This window comes from Chelon labrosus (assembly GCF_963514085.1).
Source record: "Chelon labrosus genome assembly, chromosome: 13".
Taxonomy (NCBI): domain Eukaryota; kingdom Metazoa; phylum Chordata; class Actinopteri; order Mugiliformes; family Mugilidae; genus Chelon; species Chelon labrosus.
The window spans coordinates 30,000,048-30,010,969 of NC_140346.1; the positions used below are offsets into that span (position 1 = coordinate 30,000,048).

At 46.3% G+C, this 10,922-nt stretch overlaps 1 protein-coding gene across 1 annotated transcript; it reads left to right on the forward strand.

The window, feature by feature from the left end:
• Positions 1 to 1,277: 1,277 nt before the first annotated feature.
• On the forward strand, positions 1,278 to 10,558 carry masp1 (MBL associated serine protease 1; the record flags this gene model as incomplete). The annotated part of the gene is made up of 12 exons (XM_084559457.1): positions 1,278 to 1,950; positions 2,197 to 2,374; positions 2,696 to 2,827; positions 6,274 to 6,470; positions 6,560 to 6,707; positions 7,013 to 7,131; positions 7,340 to 7,418; positions 8,479 to 8,607; positions 8,698 to 8,772; positions 8,846 to 9,093; positions 9,758 to 9,946; positions 10,109 to 10,558. The coding sequence occupies exons 1-12, from the start codon at positions 1,792 to 1,794 to the stop codon at positions 10,556 to 10,558; spliced, it is 2,103 nt and encodes a 700-aa protein (XP_084415583.1). The 5' UTR covers positions 1,278 to 1,791.
• Positions 10,559 to 10,922: the final 364 nt, after the last annotated feature.

Here is a 10,922-nt window from a genome sequence, read left to right on the forward strand (position 1 = left end):
CTGGTTTTATTAAAGGACACGTCCTGGTCTCTGGTTTTATTAAAGGACACGTCCTGGTCTCTGGTTTAAGAATAGATAAATATATCTAAGTGTCGTCTGCATAGAGATGGAGGTTAACCCCTGATTCCTCTAACTGTCTGTCGTCTGTCTCCTCTGCTCTGTGTTGGACAGTTTCATACTGTTTATATTATCTGCATAATGTCACATTCACTTTATGTGGAACTGTGTGACCATGAGGCTCCGTGGTCCTAGACTCTAGGTCCTAGAGGAACGTCGTCTCTTCTCACTCATTACTCCACCCGATGTATTTAGTTAAAACTAAAAGAATAAACCTCTAATGATGTCTAATGTGAAATAGTCCAAGAACTGATCCCTGATCAACTCCATGACTGGCCTCAGTGCAGATCTTTGTCTCTGGTAGAAGATGAGACATCCAGCTCATTCATTATTATTGTTATTAAAGATGGACACCAACAGATAAAGAAGCTCTAAACTTTAAAAGTTGTTCTGTTCTGACCTCGGTCGTATCCAGACTGTTAATGCTAATAATGCTGATACATGGACAGTCCTTCAGCCAATCACAGCCAGCGATTAAGACATTCTCCTGTTTTTATCTTTTACAACAGACGTGATAGTGGACTCTAAACATCTGGCTTCTCCGCCGGCAGCCATCTTGGCTGGTTGTGGTATCAGGGGCTGTTCTATGGTACTTCCTGTTTCTGTCAGTGTCTCCTAGAACAGAAACTCTGCAGCTTCAGAGACATTTAAACTAATCAGATGACGTGTTCTGCTACTCTTCTGTCCATCATCACATTAAGCCACGCCCACACAATCTGATTGGTCCAGCAGACGCTGTCACAGAATCAGTGCCCAACAGAGAGACTCCAGAACATCTTCATAACATTTAGTGGAATAAAACAGTAAGACCAGTCAGTAGAGTCGGTTCGGTTCAGACATCAGTGTCTCTGTCCTCTCACCAGTGTCGTGGGTAACGTGTTACAAAGTAACGCGTTAGAGTACTCTAATTACTTTTTTCGTGTAACTTGTAACGTAACGCGTTAGTTTCGTGCGTTAAGTAATCAGTAACTTTGTTATTTTTTTTAAAAAGTAATCCGTTGCTTTAAGAATTTCTCCGGATAAGGAAAGAAAAATTCTGACTACAGCTGCTTTTTGTCAGACAGTACTGAGCCACCTGTCAGCGCTGTGATGATGCGTCTGTGCCCTGCTGACCTACGTTACCTGTGTGTGTGTGTGTGTGTGTGTGTGTGTGTGTGTGTGTGTGTGTTGATGGCAGAGAGGACAGCTCTTGAATCGTGGAAGTACGCACATTATTTTCAATTTGCCAGCGAAAAGGACAAGAACAACAAAACGGTTTAATGCTCACTCTGCGTTGGTGAAAAGCTTCTGTCGACCGCAAAAAATTCCACTTCCAATTTAAAAACCATCTTGTGTCCAAGCACCACTCTATCACCGTGGTATTGTTATCCTGCAGAGTTAATGTGGCTGGATGTCAGGACTTCTCGGTGCATTTAAAGGAGGCTGTGTGTCGCTGAGTTGCAGCATGTGCGAGGCGCTGCAAACGACTTTTAATTTCTGGTAACGCATGAGTACTCTAACGCGTTACTGTTACTCATAGGTAACGCTGTAACATAACAGATTACTTTTAATTGATGGTAACGTTGTAACCTAACTAACTACTTTCCAAAGTAACGATACCCAACACTGCCTCTCAGACTCTTCGTCTTCTCCGTGCTCGTCTCCTCGGCGCTCTGCGTTCAGCTGCTGTCAGGGATGTACGGCAGCCTGCAGTCTCCAAACTTCCCAGAGTCGTATCCCAGGGAGACGGAGCGTCGCTGGAACATCAGTGTTCCCGTCGGCTTCCACATCCAGCTCTACTTCAGCCACTTCCACCTGGAGCCGTCCTACATGTGCGAGTATGATTTTGTTAAGGTGGGACACAGGACTACACCCCTGGCCAGTTTATTAGGTACACCGGTCAATGCACTGAAGTTTGAACAAGACTTTAATGTCCCCACAACTAAATAGAGACACAAACACACACACACACTCATTCATAGTCTAGTTATGTGGTCAACAAGCAGCTTCATCCCACAATAGAGACTCCTCGACAACCAATCACTGAAGACGTTTAGTTTTAGTGTCTGGTCTTCATGGTGCTAACACACCTGTCTCCAGGTGGAGGCTGAGGGGAAGGTGCTGGCGTTGTTCTGTGGGAAGGAGGAGACGGACACGGAGGAGGTGCCGGCTCAGAGGATCATCACCTCCCCCAGGAACTCCCTCAGCTTCCTGTTCTCCTCTGACTTCTCCAACGAGGAGAACTACTCTGGCTTCATGGCTCACTACAGCGCTGTAGGTGAGGACACGTCACCTGTAGGTGAGGACACATCACCTGTAGGTGAGGACACGTCCTCCAGGGATTAAAGTTTAAATCTGAGACACACTGAGGTCCCTCATGACGCTGGGAGTTGTAGTTTCTTTAGACGTTCATCACCAATAATGGAAAACATTAAATGTTTAGATTTAACAGGTGAAACAGTTTCTCTTCTTTAATTCTGTTAAAGCTGTTAGCTTCAGCTGCTAGCGACACTAACATAAGAGCAGCAGGATCAGGTGTAGTCCTCAGGGACAGGTGAGGTCTTCTTGCATCTCCTCTAAAAGACATCTCCCTCTGCAGACGTAGACGAGTGCAGCGAGCGAAGAGACGAGGATCTGCTCTGTGATCATTTCTGCCACAACTACATCGGAGGATACTACTGCTCCTGTCGCTATGGTTACCTGCTGCACTCGGACAACCACACCTGCAGAGGTGAGTCTGTCGACAGGTACGATGACCGTCAAGAGGAAAACTGTGAAAATGTTTATTGATCTAACAAAAAGACTGACATACTGAGAACCAGAGTGTCGTCTGCACAACAACGGAGAGAATCATTCAAACAGGTTCATGTGAATCTGATCCTGGTTAATGAGCTTCAGCTCAGAGGTCAGAGGTCATGATCTCTCTGACCAGGACCAGTCTGGTGTTTACATGAGTTGTGATCGTCCTCTGTAGCAGAGGTTCAGAGAAGGTTCAGAGCTGAGGGAGGTGGTTGAGGAACGTCTGGCGTCAGCATGTCTGTTATCTGTGACTGATTCTGGTCAATATTTACATGTCCAGCATGTTTGTCTGTGGAGGAGGCTCAACGCTCGGCAGCTCTTATCTAGTCTGACTCTCCAGAGCTTCATTAAATCCTCCGCAGCGGCTGTTTGTTGGAGCGACGACCTCCTTAACGAACACAAGGAACTTCTTTCACTGATTTAACCATAAAACACAGAAACGTCTGTTATTAACAGTCAAACAGAGACAATCAGAGCTCAGACTAAAGGAACCAGAATCAGCTTTATTGGCCCAAGTATGTGTGCGCATACAAGGAATTTGACTTCGGTAACTTTTACTGTCTTGTGCAAAAACACAGAACTTAAATTCAATTCAATTCAATTCAATTTTATTTATATAGCGTCAATAACAATACAAATCGTCTCAAGACGCTTTACAAAAACCCGGCCTGAAACCCCCAGAGCAGCCTGAAGGCGACGGTGGCAGGAAAAACTCCCTTTTAACAGGAAGAAACCTCGAGCAGAACCAGAACCAGCTCATATGGAGGGACCATCTGCCTAAGGCCAGCCGGGTAAAGACAGAAGAAAGAGAGAAGAGAACAGCAAAGAGAGAAGAGAAGAGAACAGCAAGATAAACATACATCTGTCATAGATACACATATCTGACTAAAGTGTACATGTGGAATCTGATGATACAAACTGATGATGTTACATGACAGTTTGAAAATGTAAGAGGAATCATAGGCAGGTTGGAGAATTGTTCATTCAGGTAGGAGTGGATAACTGCAGGATTCCATGAAGACTGGGCAGGCTGATGAGACCACGACAACAGATGTAGTATAGAGCTCCACAGGAAACACACCACTCCAGGCCAGAGATACTCACAAGAAGAGGGGGGAAGAGGGGGAAGGGGGGTGGGGGGGGGGGGGGGGACACACACAGCAGTAAACATTCTACATAGTAATAGCACAGAATTGTATGACTAGTAGTATATAGGAAATTAGAGGGCAAGAGCTCTGTGCCAGAGAAAAGAAAGTGGAGGATGCGAGAGAGGAGAGAGAAGAAAGAAGGAGGACATGTGTTTGGTGCATCGTCCCCCAGCAGCCTAGGCCTATAGCAGCATAACTAAGGGATGGTTTAGTCCAGCCCTAACTATAAGCCTGATCAAAAAGGAAAGTCTTAAGCCTGACCTTAAAAATAGAGAGAGTGTCTGCCTCCTGAACCCAAACTGGGAGCTGGTTCCACAGGAGAGGAGCCTGATAGCTGAAAGCTCTACCTCCCATTCTACTTTTTGAAATTCTAGGAACCACAAGTAGGCCTGCACTTTCAGACCGAAGTGATCTGCTGGGATGATCTGGTACAATGAGGTCTTTAAGATACGATGGAGCTAGGCCTTTAAGGGCCTTGTATGTAAGGAGGAGGATTTTAAATTCTATTCTAGACTTTAAAGGGAGCCAGTGAAGAGAAGCTAAAACTGGAGTAATATGATCTCTCTGGTTAATTCCTGTCAATGCTCTTGCGGCGGCATTTTGAATCAACTGGAGGCTTTTTAAAGAGCTATATGGAGCCAGACAGTAATGAATTACAATAATCCAGTCTGGACGACACAAATGCATGAACTACTTTTTCAGCATCACTCTGAGACAGGATGTTCCTAATTTTGACGATATTACGCAGGTGAAAGAAGGCAGTCCTGGTCACTTGCTTTATGTGACATTTAAAGGACATATCCTCATCAAATATAACACCAAGGTTTTTCACAGTAGTACTGGAGGCCAAGGTAATGCCATCCAAAGACACCATGTGATTAGATAATGAATCTCTGAGATGCTTAAAATAGAGTATAAGAGCAGATATATACAAGCTAAGTTAGCGTAGCTCATGAAAACAGGGAGGACAAACTGAAGTGGACAAGGAGAGACAGAAACTCCTCACCATGTGTCAACACTAATATACGTCCCTCATTGGCAGTATAGACTTCTGCATGAAAGTGACGGCGACAGTCCAAACCCTAGCGTAGCTGATGTGCACCTCCTCAGAAATGTAACCAGGCGTCATGGCAACACAGACCACAAGAGCTGTGATTGGTCCGCTTGGTAGTAGCGTGTTTCCTCTTTAGTATTTCCAGTTGCTTCTCCATCTCCAGTCAATCTTTGAGCTGATTGTTTTGGATCAATAAAATATCAGTAAGGTTAACTGAGACATAATTTTGGCGAAAGCTTCAGTCTCCATCGTTGAAAGTGAACGAGGAAGTAGAAACAAAAATGAACCCAACTCAGCACTGCCTAGTGTTTACAGGGTGGCGTTGCTACAGAGCGAGACAGACTGATGAGGTACAAGTATAAATGAATCACACCAGCATACGTACATACTGTAGGTTACACAGTACCTTAAATGAGCCTTTAGCAGCGTCACCATCAGCTTCTTCACAAACCTAGAGAGGGCAACGGCCTCCTGAACCCAGACTGGAGACTCCACCTTCTGTTCTGTTGGAGAACCTCTAAGAACCACCAGGAAGACAGAACCTTACTGGTTCTGATGTGTCAGGGCCTTGGATGAACGAGGAGGATTTAAAGTCTAGATTTTACAGAGAGCTGACGGAGAGTATAAGATGTGGGACCAAACCTGTTCAGACTTGGTTTTAAAATAAAGGTTAGAGGATGCTTTAGGTAAATGGAAGCTTTCTGTTGTGACAACATTTTAAATAATGTAGGAAGAAGACAGACACATTTTAAATGAAAACAACCAATCAAATACAGCCTCACACATATAGCCTACACTATATCCCCAGGAAGTGTTCATGGTTGGGGATTGGTCTCTGGACCAGGAATGTTCATCAGTAAATAAAATAAAATAAAATAGATTATGTTGTTTGATAAAAGATGAGATTGTAAATAATATGTTTTATAAAGTTTTAATTTATTTATTTACTTTTCATGCATCCATGAACTTTTTGTGCCGTGGTTTTACTGTTTCCTGTCTGATGCCACATGACCACGCCCACTTTACAGATGCTCCATTGGTTCATATGTACATGTATGTGATTGGTTGTTTTCATTCAAAGTTACTCTTTTACTTTATTTAAAATGTTTCCAGTTTGTTTCTTGGTGATGAACTTTTGAGGTCCTCACAGAGATAGAAACCAGTGTGTGTGTTCAGTGGAGTGCAGTGGTGGTGTGTTCAGGGAACGCTCCGGCGTTCTGAGCAGTGTCGACTTTCCCGCTCCGTACCCGAAGAGCTCCGAGTGTTCGTACCATGTGGAGGTGGAGGAAGGCTTCAAGCTCCGCCTCCAGTTTGATGCTCGCTTTGATGTGGAGGATCACCCCGACATCAGCTGCCCCTACGACTACGTTAAGGTGGAGCAAACACAAGCCTGTACGACCTCATACACCTGTACGACCTCATACACCTGTACGACCTCACACTCACACCTCTATGATCTCAGATCCAAGCAGGAAGTCGAGTGTTTGGTCCGTTCTGTGGACGTCAGTCTCCGGGACTCATTGAAACTGACAGCAACATCGTCACCGTCTCCTTCCACAGCGACAACTCTGGAGAGAACCTGGGCTGGAGGCTCAGCTACGTGGCTACAGGTGAACATGTCCTCAGGTACCGGCAGGTAGCCACAGGAAGTACAGGTTAATACTAGATGAGGAGGTGTGCAGGTCTCTAGCTAACAGATCACTGTAGCCACTCCTTCTTCCTCGTGACTCAAATGACCCTGGTCTTGTTTTACAGGCTCATGTTTAAGCACTTCCTGTCAGGCTGCTTCATAATAAAAGTCAGCGGTTATTGTTCCATTTAAAGTCTAGTTAGCAGTTTCACTTAGCATTAGGGTTCGTCCACTGACAGGTGGATTTATTTTTCAGACTTCAGTGCTTTTATTTTGTCCTGACAGGAAGTCAGTGTCCAGTGCCAGAGACTCCGCCTAATACCCTGATGAATCCCATCCAATCAGAATACTTCTTTAAAGATCACGTGGTGTTCAGCTGTGAGACTGGATACAGGCTTCTAAAGGTCAGCTGGTTTTATTACGTCTCATCTGAACACGTGGTTCTACATGTCCAGGTGTTCAGATGTCTTCCTGTAGGTGTTTACTTCCTGTGAGCAGCAGATACCCGTGTGTCGCCCCCTGGTGGCTCGTATGTCCTGTGGTTGATGAAAGGATCCAGATGGAACGTCTTCTATCTGTTTTAAGTGTTTGACGTCGTCTTGATTGTTTCAGGACGGAGAGCAGCGGGATCATCTTCAGATGGACTGTCAGGCTGATGGGTCATGGAGCAGTCGTCCTCCTCAGTGTCAAAGTAAGATCTGGTTCCTGGTCATCTTCACTGATACATGCACAAACACCTCTGGAGGTGCTGGCGTCCACGCCTCCGGAGGCGCTGGCGTCCACGCCTCCGGAGGCGCTGGCGTCAAAATTTGATTTGCATTTGTACAAATCTTGAAGAAACAGAAACAGAAGTGAGCAGAACATAAATGATGAATAAGCAACATTTGGTTTGAATGAAGAGAATGAGATTATATATAATCTATTAGTTCCTGATTAAACTCAGAGAGGAACTCACTGAAACTCCTCCTCCTCCTCCTCCTCCTCCTACTCCTCCAACTCCACCTCTTCTACCTCCTCCTCTCTTCTCTCTGTAGAAACAGACTCCAGGTGGAGGTGAAGACCTGCTTCCAGCCAATCACAGCCTATATTAGAGAGACAAGGCCTCTCATTGGCTGATAATGTGTTTGTGCAATAAAACCAGCTGAACCAGAACCGTGTGTCATAGATGTGTTTTATGTTCAGAACCACTGGATCATTATCAGGTTACACTGCTACAGAGACCGGGTCAGTTTAAAACACCTGAACCTAAAACAGGAAATGGACCAGGACCAGGACCAGAATCTAGATCTGGATCTGAACCAGGACCTGAACCAGGACATGAAACAAGGCCCTGAACAAGAACCAGAACCAGGACCTGAACCAGAACCAGAACCAGAACCAGAAACTCAACAAGAACCAGGTAGAGAGACAGTCTCTGTCTCCAGGTCTGGGGGACGTTTGTTTCCTGTCTCCACTTCATGTTCCTGGTGTTCCAACGTCCACTGGGATACCGTTGGTCCACTGTCTTTACTCTGCTGGTTAAATAAACATCATGATGAACTGTTTCATGAACGAATGAATGATGAACCTCCTCACCCTCTCATCCACCTGGAGGACTCAGGGTTGGTTCTTACTTCCTGTCGTTGTTGTCTCTGTCCTCTGATTGGACCTTCATCTCCAGCAGGTTTCATTGGGTAAACCTGACCCTTTACATGCAGCAGGTTCTGGTTCTGATACATCCTCATCACAGTGTTTGTCTCCGTTTGTCCTAGTGGTGGACTGTGGGAGTCCAAAGACGGTTGCCATGGCTGATGTGGTGTTTGGTAACCATGACAACAGCACGCTGTTTGGAGCGAAGGTCCACTACATCTGCAGGGAGGACATGATCCAGCTGGACAACGGTAAGAAACTGAGACAACATCTCATTAGACAGTGTCTCTGATGTCCACTGAGGACAGAGACACTGAGACAACGTCTCATTATTGTCGTAGGTTCATACACATGTGGACACAAAGGAGACTGGGTGGATTCAGCGGGAGGAGCCAAACTACCTGTCTGTCTGCCAGGTACCTGTCTCTCTGTCTTCCTGTCTCTCTACCTGTCTTTCTCCCTGTCTACCTGTCTTCCTGTCTCCTCCAGGCTGTGGTCGTCCGTCCCGTGCTCTCCCACCCCAGGTGAAACGGATCGTGGGGGGTCGTGGAGCTGACCCCGGCCTATTCCCCTGGCAGGTGCTACTCGGTGTGGAGGACTTGTCCCGTGTCCCTGAGGACCGTTGGTTTGGCTCCGGGGCCCTGTTGTCTGAGTCCTGGGTCCTCACGGCTGCTCATGTCCTCAGGTCCCAGAGGAGGGACACCAGCGTTGTCCCCGTGTCCCCCGAGCATGTCAAGGTCAGTGCCATCTTGGATTTAAGGTTTTAATGGAGCCATGAATCAGGAAGTAAAATAATGACAACACCAAACTAAGATGAGACGAGTCTAGAACGACAGGTTAGACCCGAACAAACTGGAAAGTGTCTCTTGTTGATTCTAGTTCAGATTAGTTTCTAGTTTAGTTTGGTTCTCAGCTCCAAGACCAGAATCTTTTAAAAGGCTCTCATTACTAATGAACAGACATCACTGATTCATGTGATCATTTCTACTAGTGGTTGAATGAAGGAGTTAAACTCCTCTTCCTCAGATCAGCCCTGTTGAGTAGGTGGTCTTTAATGTGACCCAGGACTCATTGTGTGTTCACACTACCAAAGGAAGGAGGTCACATGTGTCCCAGACCACCTCCACATGTGGACTGACACCAGATCAGTGTTCACACCTGGACCAGTTTAACCTGGACTCTAGAGACCAGACCAGTGTTCACACCTGGACCTGTTTAACCTGGACACTAGAGACCAGATCAATCAGGACATGTGTAGTCAGATTACCGTGGACAGGTGTTAATGTGTCTGAATGAGATCAAAGACACAGGAAACATGTCCCGGACTGTGAAGGGGTTTCCTGCAGGTGTCCACGTCAGTAACTGATGTCCAGGTTCTGACAGCGTCTCTTTGTCCTCCAGGTCTTCCTCGGTCTTCATAACTCCAGAGACAAACGTCTGGCCACCAACCGCTCAGTGGACCAGATCATCCTCCACCCGGACTTCCAGCCCAACAACTACAACAATGACATTGCCCTGCTGAGGCTAAGCCAGCGGGTGGAGTTCAACCGGCTCGTCCGTCCCGTCTGTCTCCCCCCACTGCAGAGACAGGTGGGTCGAATGCTAAAGCTGTTAGGATGTCCTGTTTCCTCAGGGTGGATGTTTCTAGAGACTAATAATATTTAAAAGACTTTAAACGTGGGGGAGGACATGTGTTAGTGTAACTGGAGGTTATGGACATGTTGCCGTTGACCTCTGACCTCTCTCTCCCAGGACAACCTCCCTGCTCCTCCTCCCAACTCTCTGGGTGTAGTTGCTGGCTGGGGGATCTCCTCCTCCTCACCGTCCTCCTCGCTGACCTCTGACCCTGCGGTGACGGCAGACCTGGGGATGACCTCTGACCTCCTACAGTACGTGAAGCTGCCAGTGGTTCCTCAGGACGAGTGCCAGGCGAGCTACGCCTCCCGCTCTGTCAGCTACAACATCACTGACAACATGTTCTGTGCAGGTTTCTTCGAGGGGGGGCGGGACACCTGCTTGGGGGACAGCGGGGGGGCATTTGTAATGGAGGACGAGGTCAGCCGGAGGTGGGTGGTGTTTGGGTTGGTGTCCTGGGGGGGGCCAGAAGAGTGTGGGAGTCAGAGGGTGTATGGAGTCTACACCCGGGTGGTCAAATATGTGGAGTGGATTCAGAGACACCTCCACGCTTCCCCCTGGTGGTGAGACGGCGCGGGACATGTCTGTCCTCAAGACGTCTCTGACCTCTGACCTCATCTCTGCTTACACAGAAGGTCATGTAAAGGTCCCTTGTTAGCATGTTACATGCTAACACATTACATGCTAACATGCTAACATGTCAGATCCAAGTATTTAATCTTTAAATATTCATCCACTCCTCATGATGCTATTTTATTATTATCATTATTATTTATCTCTGTTTTAACACATTTATATTCATTCATTCATTCATCTTCTGTAACTGCTTGTCCTGTGAAGGGTCACATTTATATTCGACACCGTTTATTTTGAACGTCACAGATGATTTTATTAAATAAATGAAATAAACATGACCGTGTGGTATCTGTGA